The 18,896-nt window shown below is 43.7% G+C and overlaps 1 protein-coding gene across 2 annotated transcripts in view; it reads right to left on the bottom strand.

Annotated features, from left to right (window-relative positions):
- Window positions 1-14,015, bottom strand: part of LPCAT3 (lysophosphatidylcholine acyltransferase 3) — a 37,036-nt gene extending 23,021 nt beyond the window's left edge. The window contains exon 1 of one of the 2 annotated variants that reach the window (XM_002922221.4): window positions 13,771-14,015. In XM_002922221.4, coding sequence (XP_002922267.1) covers window positions 13,771-13,921 — 151 coding nt within the window. In that variant the 5' untranslated portion in view covers window positions 13,922-14,015. The remainder of the gene's footprint in view (window positions 1-13,770) is intronic. The other variant, XM_019802775.2, reaches the window with a different exon arrangement.
- Between the last annotated feature and the right edge of the window lie 4,881 nt (window positions 14,016-18,896).

The raw sequence follows: 18,896 nt of genomic DNA on the forward strand, positions 1-18,896 counted from the left end.
GAGGAGGAAGTGCACTCAGACCGTCAGTGTGGACTTCAAGATACACTGTCACCCTAGGTGAATGTCTGGAGTAAGGGAGTGCCTACAACCCCTCTTCCTTGTTCATTAACAGTCTGACATATGGTGGCTAAAATGTGGCGTACATCGGAGACTACAGCAGGCAAGGGAATGCAGCCAGAGTAAGGGTGGGCAGGGGAGGGAAGGAAAGGGAAGGGGGGGCCCTGGGGTGTGGGGGGATGAAGTGCCCTGTATTTCACATGCTGAGGCAGTGTATTTCAGACAGCAGGACATCTGTTTAAGTCCAGGAGAGGAGAGGATTGTAGAAATCATCCAGCATAGATGTTTATCACGTGGGAAAACAGGCCCTTTACAGGCACAGTGAGAAGCAGTGGGCTGGCCGGGCCCCCACAGTGCACCCCCCTTCCCTGCTCTCTGATGGGCCTGCCCCTCCTCTTGCCTCTTCTTTTCGTTTTCTGCCCTTTCTGTTACTGTTTTCTCCTCTTCCTTCCCTTGTACAGACCTGAAGTATCTTATCCCCCATTAAAAAAAAATTTTTTTTTGTTTATTTGAGATGGACAGAGTGAGGGAGAGAGTGAGAGAGTAAACACGAGCAGGGAGGAGGGGCAGAGGGAGAGGGAGACAAGCAGACTCCCCGCTGAGCAGGGGCTCAATCCCAGGACCCTGAGACCATGACCTGAGCTGAAGGCAGATGCTTAACCCACAGAGACACCCAGGTGCCCCTTATCCCCCATTTTTAATGCTTTCTGGATTTTACACGTTATGGGTTATCTCTCAAAAATGTCTAACTAGTGTGTAGTAACCTGGGTTTTTCCCCCCTTTTAATTTATGGTCCTGGTCTTCAGTGGAGAAATGGCCCTTTGCTCCTGTTGTGACTTGATCTGGCCTAGGGCTGCCCAAGGGTTGCCCGGTCCCACTGCCAAGCGGCTAATTAGCTGCTCTTTCTCCAACCCTCCCAAATACTTGTCATGAGAATTTCTCTCTTGTGTTTAGAGTTGCCAAATCTAATCTTTGTAAATACAAACAAGGTAGGTGAGACTTTTTTCTCAGCAAGCATTTCAGCAAATGAAACAATAAATGCTTTCTTTCAGCCAAGATTCTAACTGGAGGAAAGATAACAGCATTACACCCTGTAATTGTCCTCATGAATCTGAACAGGTGTAATTGTTGGGTTCTCGCTCTACCTGAGATCATACACAGTCCCTCTTTAGTCTTTCTTTAAGTGTAGAATTCAGTGAATTTTAGTCTATTCACATTGTTGTGAAAGCATCCCCAGTATCTCATGCCAGAACATTTCCATTACCCAGACAAGAAACCCCACCCCTCCTAGCAGTCACTTCCAATTCAATCCTCCTCTCATCCCCTGGCAACCACCAATCTACCTTCTGTCTTTAAGAATTTGCTTATTCTGGGGACGCCTGGGTGGCTCAGTTGTGAAGCGGCTGCCTTTGGCTCAGGTCATGATCCCAGGGTCCTGGGATCGAGTCCCTCATCAGGCTCCTTGCTCAGTGGGGAGTCTGCTTCTCCGTCTGCCTGCTGCTCCCCCTGCTTGTGCTCTCTCAGTGTGACAAATAAATGAAATCTTTAAAAAAAAAAAAAGAATTTGCTTATTCTGGGCATTTCAAATAAATGGAATCATACCAAATGTGACCATTCCTTAGCATGATATTATATTAACATCACGAAAACATTAGTGGAATATTTCAAGGTTCATCCACGCCGTAGCAGGTGGCAGCACTTCATCCCTTTAGCTGTAGCATATTCCATGGCATGAATATAACATTTTGTTTATTCATTCATCTGCTGGAGGACAAATAGTTGTCTCCACTCTTTGGCCTTTATAATAATGCTATGAACATTTGTGTACACGTTTTTGTGTGAATGTATGCTTTCAGTTCTCTTGAGTATATAACTAGGGGTGGCATCGCTAGGTCATGCTGTAACTGTTTAACCTGGAAAAACTGCTAAACCATTTTCCATGGTGGCTGCACTGTTTTCCGTTTCCATCAGCAATGCATGAGGGTTCCAATTTCTCCACAGCCTCACCAACATTTGCTTATTCTATTTTTTAAAAAGATTTTATTTATTTATTTGAGAGACAGTGGGAAAGCATGGAGTAAGCGTGAGAGGGAGAGGCAGACTCCAGGCTGAGCAGGGAGCCCAACGTGGTACTCAATCCCAGGACGCTGAGATCATGACCTGAGCCGAAGGCAGATGCTTAACCGACTGAGCCACCTAGGCGCCCCTCCATTTTTTTTTTTAATGATAGTCATACCAGTGGGTGTGAGGTGGTATGTCACTGTGATTTTGATTTGCATTTCCTTAATGACTAATGAGTTGAGCATTTTTCTGTGTGCTTATTGGCCATTTGCATGTCTTGCTTAGACAAACATCTATTCATAACCTTTGCACATTTTTTGAGTTATTTAACTTTTTATTACTGAGTTATAAGAGTTCTTGATACATTCTGGACATTAGATCCTTATCAGATACACGGTTTACAAATATTTTTGTATTCTGTGGGCTATCTTTTCATTTTCTTGGTAGTATCCTTTGATGTACAAAAGTTGGAAATGATCTTCTTTCTATATCAGCATCTCTATATTACTTGAAGATTTGGGAAGAATTTAGAAAAACATTTTAAAATTGTATATTTTATTTTTTATTTTTTTAAAGTAGACTCCACACCCAGCATGCAGCCTAATGCAGGGGCTAAACTCACAACCCTGAGATTAAGACCTGAGCTGAGATCAAGAGTCAGATGCTTAACCCACTAAGCACTCAGATGCCCCTAAAAATGATATATTTTAGAATAAAAAAATACTTTATAAAACAGGAGGGTAAGGCTTGAAAAAATTGGGTGCTTTTGGTGGTTTGATGACCTGGGTCCCCATAATTATGTTAGGTTCTTCGTATAAATAATATAAATGCATGCCATCTAGTTCCTTCTTTTGCTTCTGTTTACTACTCTTACATTTTTCATTTTTAAAAAATTGTTATTTTTAAATACTCTCTACACCCAACACGGGGCTTGAACTCACAACCCCAGGATCAAGAAGAACTGGATGCTCTACTGACTGAGGCTGCCAGGCGCCCCTCTTTATTACTCTTTCAGAAGAACCAATGAAGATTTAAAAAGTAGAGTCAGATTATCCTTTGGCTAGAGAATGAGGATTTCTAGAAGCGCTTATGGTTCAACGTTTTTTGTCAGGGCCCCAGTATATTTGTACTCGAACTATAATCAATCTTTCCCCGTTTTGTTGGAGGTATATGCCATAGGACACTTACAGGGCACCACTCCAGTTGGCTTGCTTATTGGCTTACAAACAGAAGTTTTGTATTTATGGACAGTGATCCAGAGTGGTGTCCAAGTCCATCTGAGTTTAGAATTGCTATCACAGCAGAAATTGGAAACTTCAGGAGCTAGAAGGTATTTACCAGGTCTATGTGGATGCCACTTTTCATTACAGCATACACAAATATATCAAAACTTTAACCTCCTGGGATCTCATATCCTCCTCAGATCTACATATGACATGTGCACATGAATCCTTTATTTTTCTTTTATAGTGAACTGCCTGCAAAATTACTATCTCACCATTTATAATTTTATGTAGCAGAATGACCATGTAGGCTTTTCTTCTGAAAATGCCATAGCAACATGAATACTTGGTACTGAAAAGCATCTTTAATTGACAAAAGCTTTTTATTTTTGATTTAAACTTAGCTTATGCTTAGAGTGGGGCATTTAAATAGTCAACTTGATGACTTCATGTGAGCCAAAAACAAAACCTGGGTCTGATCATTTTTGGCCTGATCTTCCACCTGCTTTCTGACCAATGTCCTTACAGTTAGAAAGCAATGACATTTCTACCAGAAGCCTCTGTTACTAACAACTTTGGTACATATGGTGCTTAGACAGAACACTTCATTCAAGGTGTCTGGGATTTAATGAATTTGACTTTATCTTCAAAGCCAGTGCTTGAATAGAGAGGATCTTGGATTTAAAAAACCAGTCCATTTTAAGCCCAAAGGCAATTCTTATCCAGAAATTACTTATCCTTATTTTTAGTGTCTTACTCGCTACCTCCCCTTCTCATTTTGAAAACAGGGAAAAATAAAGATGCATACAACATCTTTTGGGCTGCATGAATCATGGATAGGCTTTGAAGGTCTCTAGGGAACTAGTGCTGCTTCACCGCGAGAACTCCAGGTGGGTCCTAAATCTCCTGGCCCTGGACTTCAGCAATTGCTGAAAAAATGTCAACACACAGACACACAGACACACACACCCCTACCTTTAAAACTATGCTTGAGAAGGGCAGTTTGCTTAGAACAGCTTTCCCTGGCAGCCGCAACTAGGGCACCCCATCTTTGTTAAAGCTACAAGTCACAGTTTATTAACTGTATTCAGAAATGTGAGTCAATCGATGAAGAGAGGGCTGGAGTGCTCGAGGTGGCTGACACAGGCCAGAAAGGGAAAGATGGAACCAGGAGTCCAACCACCTTATGGAAAAAAAATTCCTCCATATTTAACCTTCTCATCAAAAGTGTGAAACAGATGGTGGACGTAAGGATAGGAGTTAGACAGCAGAGATGACAATAACATCATTGTTATAATAATATTAACAGTAGGATTCAGTAAGAATAATAATATTTGAAGAACAACAAGTGATGTTAGCAAATGGCATTTTTCACAAGTTCCTAGGACGCAAGCCAGGAGATCCTAGGAGGTGCTCATGCTGCTGGTCCCAAGAGCACACTTGAAAAGGGAGGAGACGAGTATTTATTGAGCGAAGGAGTGGAACAATTATTTAAAACTTCTCTGGTCTTCCACGTGGGTGGCTCAGTCGGTCAAGCTACTGCCTTTGGCTCAGGTCAAGATCCCAGGGTCCTGGAACTGATCCCCACATCGGGCTCCACACTTGGTGTGGAGCCTGCTTCTCCCTCTCCCCTGCTTGTGCTTGCTCCCTCTCTCTCTCTGTCAAATAAATAAATAAAAATCTTAAACAAAACAAAACAAAACTACTTTGGGTCAGACTTGGTCAAATGTTTACACATTTTATCTCATTCAGTCCTCACAGGCTCCTACTGAGCTTCCCAGTTTGCATCCCCAACTTTTCCAGAGCAGAGGAGAACGAATGAGTCCGTGCCTAGGGTATGCCTGAGCAGTTCTCTAGAAGTAAGGCATTTCTTTCTTTTTTTTTTTTTTTAAGATTTTATTTATTTATTTGACAGAGAGAGAGACAGTCAGTGACAGAGGGAACACAAGCAGGGGGAGCGGGAGAGGAAGAAGCAGGCTTCCAGCGGAGGAGCCTGATGTGGGGCTTGATCCCAGAATGCCAGGATTACGCCCTGAGCCGAAGGCAGACGCTTAATGACTGAGCCACCCAGGCGCCCCAGAAGTAAGGCATTTCTTTGACAACTACATTATTTTTTTTTTAAAGATTTTATTTATTTATTCAACAGAGATAGAGACAGCCAGCGAGAGAGGGAACACAAGCAGGGGGAGTGGGAGAGGAAGAAGCAGGCTCATAGCGGAAGAGCCCGATGTGGGGCTCGATCCCATAACGCTGGGATCACTCCCTGAGCCGAAGACAGATGCTTAACCGCTGTGCCACCCAGGCGCCCCGACAACTACATTATTTTTAAAAATTCATGTAAATTTCGCAGTTTCCAAATATTGCTGCTTGTTATGAATTAATCCAATTTAAATAACTATTAGATCAACTGCTTAACGCTTAACCTCAGTCCTTTAGTAAAACTGCCCTTTGGGAACATGAGGGAACGGATGGCTGAAGTTTAATTATTAGTCTATGGTGACGCAACTAGTACATATTTAATCCGAACACAATTTGTTCCTGGGCCAGTAGGTGTCTGAAAACAACACACATCCTTTCTTACTCCACCATTTCACCCCCTCCTACCTGAAGGGTCTGTCCGGTTTTTCTCTACTACTCCTTTATGGATCCTCTATTGTTCTGACCAAACTGGACCACTTGCTGTTCCTCAGATCCTTCTCACTTTTCCTGATCTCCACATATATGTTCATTATTCTTTGTAGCTGGAAAGATTCCTCTCTCATCTCTACCTTACAAGAATTTTCTATAACCTCTAAGGTCCAGCTGAAATACCATTTCCTTTTTGAAGACCAATCCCATGTTTGAAAGGCTGTTGCACTGAACACCTCCAGGGAGTCCTGATGGCTGCCCAGACAGATTTAATGTCAGTGGGTATATAATTATTTTCGTTGAATTAGCTTGTGCATATAATCTCATGGGCCCAAATTTCCACATGCCTCTGTAAATAAATGATTCTATTTGACATTAAAGTTATACTGGCATTCAAAACACGAAATTTTGGGCCACCTGGGTGGCTCAGTCGGTTAGGCACCTGCCTTCAGCTCAGGTCATGATCCTGGGGTCTTGGGATACAGCCCTGCTTCGGGCTGTCTGCTCAGTGGGGAGTCTGCTTCTCCCTTTCCCTCTGCCCCTCCTGTCTGCTCATGCCCTCCCTCTCTCTCCCTGTCTCTCTTTCTCAAAAGAATAAATAAAAAATCTTTAAAAAACAAAAAACCCCCAGAAAACCAAACCAAACCAAAACATGAAGTTTTGTGCAATGTAAGATATCGGGGTGCAGATAAAAAGGAGATGAAAAAGTGTATTTAAAGGAAATCGCCAGGGGTGCCTGGGTGGCTCAGCCGGTTAAGCGTCGGACTCTTGATTTCAGCACAGGTCTTGATCTCAGGATTGTGAGATGGAGCCCCGTATCTGACACGGCACTGGGTGTGGAGCCTGCTTGGGATTCTCTCTCCCTCTGCCCCACTCCCCTCCCCTCTCTAAAACAAAAACAAAAACAAAAACCAAACAACTTCAAACAGAAAGATTTAGATTATGATAACAACTGTGGCTATGAATTAGAATAAAGTCTCAAAATGTAGACTCTACCTAGACTTCTAGAATTGGAAGAAGGCTTGAAAGTTATCTAAGACAACCCCCTTATTTTCTAGTAGTAGAATTTCTGCACCCTGTTTTGTATTATGGTCAGAAGTTGCATTTGTTGAGTTAATGCTGTTTAATTTCCATCTAGCTTGGCTTTGGTCTCTTTATATAGTAATTTCAGTGCTACCTGAAGAAAGCTTTTTGCACTGAATAACAGATTTAGTTTTGAAGGGCCCGACCTAACTTTGGTCCACAGGGAACTGAAGTGCAGGACCTAGTTTGATTTTAAAGGTTGTTAACCTTAGTGATGCTAATCGGAACCTCTGAGGAATGAATCCTGACCACCCAAGTGCAATTCATTCATTCATTCTTTCATTCTTTCTCTCTCCTTCCTTCCAAGATTTATTTATTTATTTAAGACAGAGAGAGGAGGGGCAGAAGGAGAGAGAGACAATCCTGAAGCAGACTCCTTGGTGAATGGGGAGCCCAACATGGGACTCAATCTCACACCCCAGAGATCATGACCTGAGATGAAATCAAGAATCACCTGACAGAGCCACCCAGGCACCACCCAAGTGCAATTTCTGGTTGGTCTAACAGCCAAGCCACAGTCACGGCCAACACCAGAGAACACTCATCCTAAGCAGGTGGCCATCTAGTCCATTTGGCCAGCTCTAGCTCTGGACGCTGAGAGGATTTCATAGCTGATTGCATCTTGGTTTACCCACACACGTGAAGGGAAGAGGACACCAAGGGCATTTACCTTTTCCACCCCCACACACTCTTCGCAATCCCAGTGGGATAAAGAGCAGGGACTAGAGTTGGGTAGAAACAGGCTTGACCGTGGACAAGTTATTGCACCTCGGAAGCCCCCAGTTTCCCATCTGCACGAGGGGGAGGATAACAGTACTTCAATTACCTCATCAGTAACTTGGCAGGTGTGGGTGGGGTATTGTTGAGCACCTCAGACAATGTGTGCGCATACCAAATCGTTCATAAATGTCAGCAATTGTTACTATTAACCAGGTGTGGCAAATGTTAACATACTCCGTCAACAAGAATTGGGTTCTCTTCTCTCTGTTAAGCTTTTCCACGGCATTTCATGCCCTCCCTGACTCAATTATGATACCAACACTGACTCTTAAAACTATCTGTAGTCCAACTTCTCTCCTGAGCTCAAGCTTGGGTTTCACAACTCTTAAGACACCTGGAGGTGCCCTGGGAACCTAGAGCAAATCCAAAATCTGAAACTCCTCTTGACCTCTCTGCGTTCGTGAGATATCATTATCTTTCCAGCTACCCAGGCAGAAGGACTGAGTTGTTGTTTTTAAACTGCTTCTTTATCCTCCATTTAATCAGTTGCCAAGTCATTCACTCACATGCTCACTTAAGTCAACAAATACTTCTTGGGCCTTTTCCAGAAGCCAGGTATGGTGTTCAATTCTGGGAATACTGTGGTGGACAAAACTGACATGGTTTCTGCTCTCATCCACAAATATGGAATTACCAATTGGAATATACATGTGAGAGGAAATTTCAGTCGGTATGAGAAAGTGCAACAGGGGACATCATATAAAATGAGAGTCAGGAAAGAACTCTCAGATCAGAGGAAGTGACAATCTGAACTGAGACCCGAAAGATGAAAGGAGTCTCTCAGGTGAATAATGAATGAAGAACATTCTAGGCAGCTGCATTAGCAGGTACAAAGGCTTGGAGGTAGGAGTGCGCTTAATGCCTTTCTCCGAGGAACTGAAAGAAGACCGTGTGGCTAAAAAGTCGTGAACTTGCTTGAGATGAGGCGGAAGATCAGGCAAGGGCTTACTAACCGTGTACGGAAGCCTTTGAAGGGTTCTGAGCAGGAGAGGCACAGGATCGGACCGCTTTGCTTTGGGCGGGGCAAGAACAGAATTAGAGACCAGTTGGGAGGCTACTCGTGTGTTTCTTTCTTTCTTTTTTTAAAGATTTTTTATTTATTTATGTGACAGAGAGACAGACAGCGAGAGAGGGAACACAAGCAGGGGGAGTGGGAGAGGAAGAAGCAGGCTACCAGCCGAGGAGCCCGATGTGGGACTCGATCCCAGCATGCCGGGATCACGCCCTGAGCCGAAGGCAGACGCTTAACGGCTGCGCTACCCAGGCGCCCCTACTCATGTGTTTCTGATGACAAATGCCCAGCGGCTGTGGTGACAGGAGAAAAGGGACGTACTGGAGACACAATTTGGAGGTGGTATTGATAGGGCTTGGGGACTGGGATGTGGGGAGAGACCAAAAGGGAGGTGGCAAGGCTGATTCTTAGACTTCCGGCACGAGCGGCTGTGTAGATTCGAGTGTATGCAGAAGCTACCTTTCAAAAGACTCTGTGTTCCTAAAATACCTCACACAAAATCCCTATTTTCTCCTCTTGGTGCAGCCACCTTGCCTCCAAGTCAATATAACCATCTGGATCATTGTTCTTTCTCATTGGTTTCCCTACTTCTTGTCTGTGCTTACTTCAAATCACCCCATGCGGTATTATCTTCCTAATACAGCTCGGGCCACATTATTTCCCTTTCAGATACCTCCAAAGGTTACCTACCACCCACTTAATTAAGCAATAACCCCTTGCCTTGGCTCTCCAGGTTCTATGACCTACCTTTCCAGTCTTTATTATTTTTTTTGAGGGGGGAGGGGCCGAGAGAGAGGGAGAATCCCATGCAGGCTCCATGCCCAGTGCAGAGCCCAACGTGGGGCTCCATCTCAGCACCCCGACATCATGACCCGAGCTGAAATCAAGAGTCGGACGCTCAACCAACTGGGCCACCCAGGCGCCCCTCCAGTCTGATATCCACCACTTCTCTATTTAAGTCCTGTTTTAGTCCAAGTGGGCTACTTCCCGTTCCTTGACGAAGTCACCACACATTCCTACCTCAATGCCTTTGCTCATGCTATTTCCCCCTTCCCTCAGTATTACCATCTCGGCCTGCTAGAACTTTATTCAGCTTTCAAAGTTCATTAAAGGTCCAATCTGTCAATCTCATAAAGCTTTGCAATTCTCTTAGGGCACTTAGATTTCTGCCTTTTATTGTGGTTATTAGAGTACTTATCTCCTGCCCATTCCCTACCCCCTAACCGTAGGCAATTCTTTGTGGAGTGCCCTCGTCCTTGCAGTGTCAAAAGTAGGGTTTAACTCACAGTAGGTACATTTTTAAAAATTTATTTGGAACAATTCGTGTTATTGATGAGGGAGCAGAAGGCTAGCTGAGGGCAAAGCACAAGCTGACACCCCTTAAGCTCTCCCGTCCCCCCACTCCTGGGTGGGATAAATGTGACATTCCTCCAGGAAACTTCCAACTAAATGTTAATGCTTTGCTAGAGGGAAAAACCACCTTAGCTTGATAATAGCAAGGCCTCCAGTATCCTGTGGGTCTTCTTTAGCACATCAAAGTCCTTTTGGACACCTAGCATTTTCCTTATCTCCCCCAACTCCCAAGTATATAACCGGCCATTCCTCACAACCCCAGCGCAGCAGCTCTTTCTAACCACGGGTCCTGTACCTGTGCTTTCATAACATCACCTTTTTGCACAAAGATGTCTCAAGAATTCTTTCTTGGCTGTCGGCTCTGGACCTCACCAACATTCCAAAACTACACCATTAAGTATCCTAAGGAGTGACGAGACCCCAGGTGTTGAAGGGGAGGTTATCTTCCAGTAGTATTTGCCAGCACCATAGCAAAATTCACCTTCCACCGAATTTCTTGTGATCTTACAAAAGACAAACATATATACATCCCTTTAATGGAGTTTTCTGGCTGTTCAAGATAATCCAATGCAACAGTCCTCATAAGCTTATCCTTTCCTTGAAGTACTGAATATTAAAAATGACAGCCTCTAACTCAGGATTTTTCAAACTACTTGTAACCCACTAATAGTCATGAAACTAATTTAGTGGGTCATAAGCAATACTAAAAAACAAAACAGAAACTAGCTACACACACAGCTTACATAAGGATAAGTAATGTTCCCTGAAACTTTTGTTTCAAATACATATATACACATATTTGTGTGCCACGTCATGATTAAAACATACTTCTCACCATGGGTCCAGTCACGAAGGTTTGAAAGCTACTGCATTAATCATCTATTGCCTACCCCAAGATCAATACACAGAACCCAAGCAGGAAAAGTAAGATGTGAAGAAAATAGCAATGAGACTACCTAATTAAAAGTCATTCACACTTTAGGGGTGCCTGGGTGGCTCAGCCCATTAAGCAAGTGTCTGACTCTCAGATCAGGATCTCAGGGTTGTGAGATCAAGCCCAGCTCTGAGCAAAGTATGGAACCTGCTTAAGATTCTCTCTCTCCCCCTCCCTCTGCCCCTTCCCTCCTCCCCACCCCAAAAACTCACTAAAAAACAAAAACAAAAACTCTTAAAAAAAAAAGGTATTCACACTTTAAAACCTGAATGTCTGATATACCTAACTCTTCCCTTGGAGTGTCTGCATTAAAGTGTCTTTAACCCAGATCAATCGTGAATTAGTAGAAAGTGGGTCAGAATCATTTTGGATTACAGGCCTTCTTGGTACATCTAACAAGGATTTCCTCCACTACCCCAATTCCCCAAGACAGCGGGGGTTCTGGAACCAGAAACTCCATTGCTGAAAGGCTAGGGATCACTAGGTTACAGTACACAGAAATGGTAATACCTTTGTAAGGAAAACATTTACAACCAGAGTGCACGCTTTCTTCCATGCACGTGTCAAGCTTATCAGTTTATGTTTGCATGTATATATTTAATCCATACCTAGAAAACACAAACCTATATACCCATGCAGAAGAGCTAGGCCTGATAGGAGGTAACGTGAAGCCCTAAGTCCATCTAAACACGAGAAATACTGAGTTACTGAAGGCAACAGCATATGGGAGATAGAAGGGGGGGAATCTGGGAAATGGTAGAATGGCAAGGGGGTTCAGGCTGCAGTAGATGTATTATACCAAGTGTTTTATCACTTGATGACTGATGGTAATGGGAGGAGGAGAGTAGAGGCGAAGGATATGAAGAAAACAATTTCCCCGTCAGTTGTATGCCCCATGACAGCAGAGGAGTAGCTCACCAGGAGTGCACAGACACTATTCGATCACGTCAGCAGAAAAAGGACAAATTTCAAGTCCTAATTCCAGCCCTAGATCCGTTTAACAGGTTGCCCCTAATAATTTGTTGTTACTTGTGTTATGTTCTCAATTTATAGTTGAGAAATCAACACTGAGCTTCCAAACGAATGAACGTAAACACTCTTAATTGCCAATTACAACCCCAACAAATAACTGGGTGAGAAACAAGGCTCAAGGAGCAGAAGTTCAAAGCTGCCGTGGCCTGAAGAACCCTAGACTGGGGGTTTTGATAAATCTCGGTTAGATCTGAGAGATACTGAGGTGTCTTTTGCTTCAAAAATTTTATAATTCTACAAGGGAGGGAAAAGGTGACCTTTAGTTGGAAGAAAGGAAGATCAGCTTGGTTTTATATGTAAAAGGCAAATAACAAGTTAGCTGCTAAGGTTATTTAAATATAAATTAATGCCTTTCACATTATCTAGATCTAGTTAACACCCTTCGGTGATATTATATGTCAATGTTTCTACTGACTACTGGATACATTCCAAACTTCTTTCTGGCATTTAAGGCGTTCCACATCTGCCCAACTTTTATCCCAAGCTTCTTATGACTCTGATCTCTAATCTGCTCCTGTCCCAGTCCCGTTTGCTTAATTCTTCCCCACCCCTACTCTCCTAGCTAAAGTCCCATAAACTTCATAAACCCTTCCAACTACTCAAATATTTATGCACCAGATCTTGACCTTTGAATTCCTACAGGACTTTACAAGCTGTCCTATTAGATATGCATTACTGTCCTCATTTCATAGATAAGCAAACTGAGGCCCAGCGGAGTTAAGTGACTTGCCCAGGGTCCCACAGTTTGCAAGCAGCAGCAGGGCTGGGTCTGACTTGCTTGCCTTCCAAGTCCACACTTTTTTCCCCCCACATTGTGCCATGCTGCTTCCATGTATTAAAAATCCATGGAGGAAGGATGCAGTAAAAATGCTTATAAAGCAGTTATAATACAGCTTGTTGTGCCATAACATAGACACATCACATCCTTTGAACCATATAGGTAATAAACGCTTGGAGTAGCATAGTTTTTAAAGGGGGTTGTCAGTCCTGTTTCCCAAGCCCAGTATTAAAATGATATCCCAGGGTAAATGACAGGTGAGTAAGGTTAAGAGGGGGAAAAAAGCAATACGGTATAAGAAGAAAATATTAGAAACAGGACAGAAAAGAGAACAAAGTGTAATATAAGCTGACAATGCAGAAAAAAACTTCGAATATGGAAATACAGAATACGGGGCTTAGGGGCCCACAAAGCTAATACCTAAGTTAGGGGGCCTATGCCTACCGACAAGAAGCGCGCATGTGTGAGAGTTGATATTAATAACAGACAGCAGTACACATGGACAGAGTAGAACTCAAGAGAGACAAATAAGGATAGGTCGTGGGGACACAGGGTAGATTATGGCATGATGAGACGGTGGTGGCGCCAAACAGGGGCCAGAAGGGTACAGCAGGGGTCAAAGAGAAAGGTAAAAAGGTTCAGAGGGCACGGCGCCCCCAGACTCGAGGAAAGACTTGTCTTCCTCTCTATAGCTGGTTGGCATGATTTAAGATTCACATCCGCACCCCACAAAGCCTTTCTGGGTGGCTCCGGAAAGTGAGGGGGGGGTGTCACGTTCCCATTCCCCGGGGACTCCGCGAGGGGGCGGAGCGAGGCAGAGGGTCCTTACCCATAAAGATGGAGATGATGAGCCGCAGCGCCTGTTCCGACGCGCCCAGGGACGTCGCCAACTTGTTAAGGCTCAGCTCCTCGAACCCCCACCGCAGCACCCTCGCCAGCTCCGCCACCGTTCCCACATCCCCCTCAGCTGCGGACGCCATCTTTGCTCCGGGCGTCCCCCAGGGACCCCCCAGCTCCGCGCGCCCCGAATGTGGGCACAAGGCTGTAGCTTCAACCCCAATTCCGGCCCGGAGCCCGCCCACGGCGTGCGCATTGGCTGCGGGCCCGCCCAGCGGCTCCAGGCTCCCCCGGCTATTGGTCAGTCCGGGTAGGGGGCGGTGCCTAGCGCAGCAAGGTAGGCAGAGGGCGGGTCTGAACGTTTGTAAAGCAAAAGGTGACTCCCGCCGAGAATGAACGCGGGGCAGGCCGGGGGCGGGGCTTGGAATCGGGAACTGGAGTTGCGATTGGAAAAGTCTAAAGCCGGCGGCGAGGTGATTGTACAACTCGGTTCTAACCGCTTGGGGGAGGAGTCGGTGAGGGCGAGTGTCCGGCCGGCTCTTGCGCTGCCTTCCCATTGGCTGAGGCGGGAGCAGGCGACAGTCGAGGCGGGGGGGGGGGGGGGGCGTCGCCCGACCTCGAGGTTACTCTCGGTCGCCGGCGCGCCGGGGTTACTGGGGCATGTAACGGAGAGGGCGGGAATTCCTGGAGCAGCTTCGCGAGCGCCTCCTAACGGCACCTCCCGGCCGTTCTCAAACGGTTAGGCACGCCGCCTTCACTCCGCAAGGGTCTCCGGAGAGCCCAGAACCCCAGAACCCGGCTCCTTTGAGTTCATGCAGCCCTTTCACGTAATTTCCTATATTAAACCCTCACCTTCCCCCGAGAGGCGAGGAAACTAAGATATGCCGATTTAGTCCTTATTAGGTTCATTTGGAATAAACGATTTAACCTGTATTTAAGTAATACAGGTTCATGGTAAAAGTTCAAACAGTTTAGAGACTTAAAATAAGAGTTATTTCCTCCCACCTCGCTTCCCATTCTTACTTCCTACAGGTAACCACCGTTCGGATTGCACTAACAAAAATGTGTTGAGCACTTAGCATGTGCCTGGGACTGTGGTGGGCTCCCGGGAATATAATGATGAGCCCAAAGCCATGGAGAGGGGATGATGCGCTGTCATAGTAGTGTTAATGCATGTGTAATTGAAAGCAAAAGTAAGTGCTCTGAAGGAAAGGAGCGAGGTTCTAGGAGAGTATGTAACAAAAGAACACTAAGAGTTTCTTGTAATAACTGGAATTTGTGGAACATTCTTGTACAATTATAGCTTAAACTTCTGTAGCACTTTGCTCTTCACAAAGTACTTATATCCATATTATTTCATTTAATTTGGCTGTGAAATAGGATGTTTATTATTATAATGTCGTCTTACAGGCAGAGGCTTGGAGAAATTAAGGAACTAAGTTCCTTTTCCACTAAGTGGCAGAGACAGAATTTAAACTTAAATCTGTTAAATTTCACTTCCCTCCCCCCTTTCTAAGGAAAAAAATAAAAAATATGAAATATTCAGAACAGTTGAAAATAAGATCCCCCCTCCCTCCAGATTAGGAAACAAACATGTACATACAATTGAAGAGCCTAGTATATCCCTACCCTGTGTCATTTCCCTCCTTCCCTTCTCAGAGGTCAAAATTTTATTGACTTTGGTATTCATCAGTCCCATGCCTGTTTTTATATTTTACATACTGTGCACATCTAGAGAGAATATACAGTAAGTTTGCATGCTTTTAAACTTTATATTAATGGTATTACAGTGAATGGATCACTTTGCAGGTTGTTTTTATGCTTAATATCTTTATTGAGATACATTCATGTTTTTACCTGTAGCTCAAATCCACTCATTTTACAGTGATGTAATATTCCATTGTATGATTATGCTACATTTAATTTTTCACAGTCATGTTGAGAAATACTTGGATCATTTCCTATTTATTTATGTATTGTTTTATGACAAACAGCGCTGCAGTGAGCATTCTTCTTTAAGCAAGAGTGAAAGTTTCTCTAGGACTATGACTCCAAACCTTTTTTTTTTTTTAAATTAACTGAGCTCTCCTGTAAGAAACACGTTGCTATCCAGTATACACACATATTCATACACTAGACAACAAATACATATAATATTCACACAGACATACCCACAATACACGCTGCCATACAATGTGTGTGTTCTCTGACTTTCTATGCTATTTTAATTCGTTAAAAAATTGCTGATCAGGATTCACTAACTTGGTATCAATACCTACCAGTAGTTCATGATCCGCATTGAGAAAAGACTTCTCTAGTGTTTGTGATCAGGAAGGGAATTATGGGTTGTAGGTTATGCACACTTTTAACTTTATTAGATTTTGCTGAATTGAAGTGTTTGGCTAGATGTTATTTAAGATCCTTAAAACATCTGATTTGCTGAATCAGTAAAATATATTTGTATAAGCATCTAGTCAATTAGACTTTGTGTCAAAATGTAGAAAGTGTGGGACACCAGGCTGGCTCAGTTGGTTGAGCGACTGACTCTTGATTTCAGCTCAGGTCATAATCTCAGGGTCGTGAGATTGACCTCTGCCCGCCCATAGAGCTCCACACTCAGTAGGGAGTCTGCTTAAGATTCTCTCTCCCTCTCCTTCTGCCCCTCACCTTGCACACGAGCACACACTCTCTCTTTCTCAAATAAACAAATAACTCTTTAAAAAAATGTAGAAAGTTGTTTTTTGTTTGTGTTATACAACTGGATAACATGTTTGCCCCTTCTTGCGCTTTTGGTGTTCCCAGAGAAGGGTGGGCATAGGACAGAGGCTGTGTCTATGTTGACACACCAGGTGCCTATTTTCCTTTCTTCTGAAGTGTTTGGTGAGCCACATTCTCTTCATTCTTCCTATTGCTCCAACGCAGCACCTCTTTCTCCAGTTACAGTAACTGGTGAGTGGAAGAGAAGATTATATGGCCTCTCACTTTGTAATTAAACACATTCATTACGGGCTTACTAAGTCAGGTTCTGTGCTGGACCCTCAATACAAAGATGAATAAGAGACAGTCCCTCCCCTCAAGAAGCTCTGTAAGTAGTGGGAAGAGAGATGTGAAGAGATAATTGTAAAACTAAGTGGAAATGTTCATATAGAAATAAAACCTATTAGTGAGATCACTCTTCTCTTATTGCTGCTTTTCCCTGTCTTTCCCTTTCCTCTACTGCAATCTCAGTATGTCTTTCTATTTCTCCTTCCCTTCCTTCTTTCCTTCCTTCCCATTGGCTTCTTGCTTTCTGTCTATTATCATCAGTAGGGTTTCCTGTCTTAGAACACCTTGGCTTTCTCTGAAGTTACTGCCCTCTTTTTCCTTTTCCTCCCTACCGTAATTCCGTGAAAACAATCTCGCATTCTCATCATGGCAGAGATGGTTGGTACTCACTCAATATCCTCAATATCCATGCATGTGCCCGTGACTTCTCGACTCCCTTGCAGTCAGCATGTGACTAGGTATGGCAGATGGACTATAAGCAGAAATGAAGTGTCATTTCCTGGCCAAGGTGGTAAAGAGCCAGAGTGACTCCCAAATGTCTCTCTTCCCTGCTCTAGTAACCTTGCAGAAGCCATATGTTCTGTACGGCATTGTTATAAGTAGAAGAAGGAGCTCTAGGCTTGGCTTGAGTAAGAAATAAACCTTTGTGGGGTTAAACCCCAAGATTTAAAGTTACTGCTTCAACTTACCCCAACTAACACATTAACCCACCAGTCTTTATCCTGATTAAAATTTGGTATTCATTTTCACCGTTTATGAAACTAATCACCCAAAGACCACCAACTACCCCTTAATAGTTATATTTACTTTCCCTTCTCTATCTCAGATTTTTAATTTCCAAGAGCTCTTTTTTTTTATTGCTGGAATAACTTCTTTTTTCCCAGCATTCTTTAAAGATTTTATTTTTAAGTAATCTCTATACCCAACGTGGGGCTTGTACTTAGAAGCCCAAGATCAAGAGTAGCACAGTCCACTGACTGAGCCAGCCAGGTCCCAGCAGTCCTGTTTTATGTGCGCAATCTGCTATCTTAGCCTCCTAAGAACATAATTAGGGATTTTGGAGGAAGGTTTGTCTGTTTGTGTGTTTATTTACATTTGTCATTATCCTTTTATTCCCTGCATTTTCCCTTTTTCCTCTGGATTTTTTTTTCTCTTTGTTTCTTTTATCTCTTTTTTGATGGTGACTGTCCTTTCATATACAAACAAGGAATTACAAAGTTGATTGGATATAGGGATGATTTTATATATATATATATATATATAATATATATATATATATATATATATAAATAATTGGGCTGGGAGCCCTCTTTCAGTTGAGAAACTCCCAAATGTCAGTATGTGGAGGGTTTATTCTGTAGGATTCTTCAGTTTCTTCAGAGCAACCTGCCAGTCTCCTGCCAGGAAGGCATGTATGTTTTTAGCTCCATATCTCTCCCTTGTTCTTTGCAATGCCTACTGTTCCAGAGTCCAGAGTTTCTCACATCCATTTTTTCACATTATAGCATCAATTATCTGCCCGGTGCTGGTGGGGTTGGGTATTTACCTAGCCGTGATGAGTGGGAGAGGGCGCTTGAGTCTAGGCTTTCAGGCCTCCAATTTTGGCTCCGGGCTACTGCCCTCTGCTGTATCATCTAGCTCCCCTCCCCCACCATCTGTCCATTGTCCATTGTCCAAAAAATGTATTTAAATATTCATCTGAAACTGGGGTGCAGGGATGCAAGAGCATCTGGTTCTAGGGGTTCCAAACAGACTAGGTTTAGCCACTTGCCACTGACAAAATCCAAAGGCACAGAGATGAGTGGTGGTGAAACTAGAAAGGAATTCATTTCAGTGAGGCCAACACTAGTCAGACACAGGCTAATGTCTCAATGACAGTATCCAAAATGCTGAAAGTATTTCTGCACTTATATAAGGCAAATGTGGGGGTAGGGTCGGTGGGTACATGCAGGCGAGCAGTAGAGGCCAGGTCAGTCATTACCTTAGGGTCAATCATGGATGGTTGGGGTCTTCCTGGCTCAGGGGGTTTTGCTTGAGGGGTTAGTTTTGGTTCCATCACAGGATGTTTTGTTC

Source organism: Ailuropoda melanoleuca, chromosome 16 (assembly GCF_002007445.2).
Source record: "Ailuropoda melanoleuca isolate Jingjing chromosome 16, ASM200744v2, whole genome shotgun sequence".
In the NCBI taxonomy this organism is placed as follows: Eukaryota; Metazoa; Chordata; class Mammalia; order Carnivora; family Ursidae; genus Ailuropoda; species Ailuropoda melanoleuca.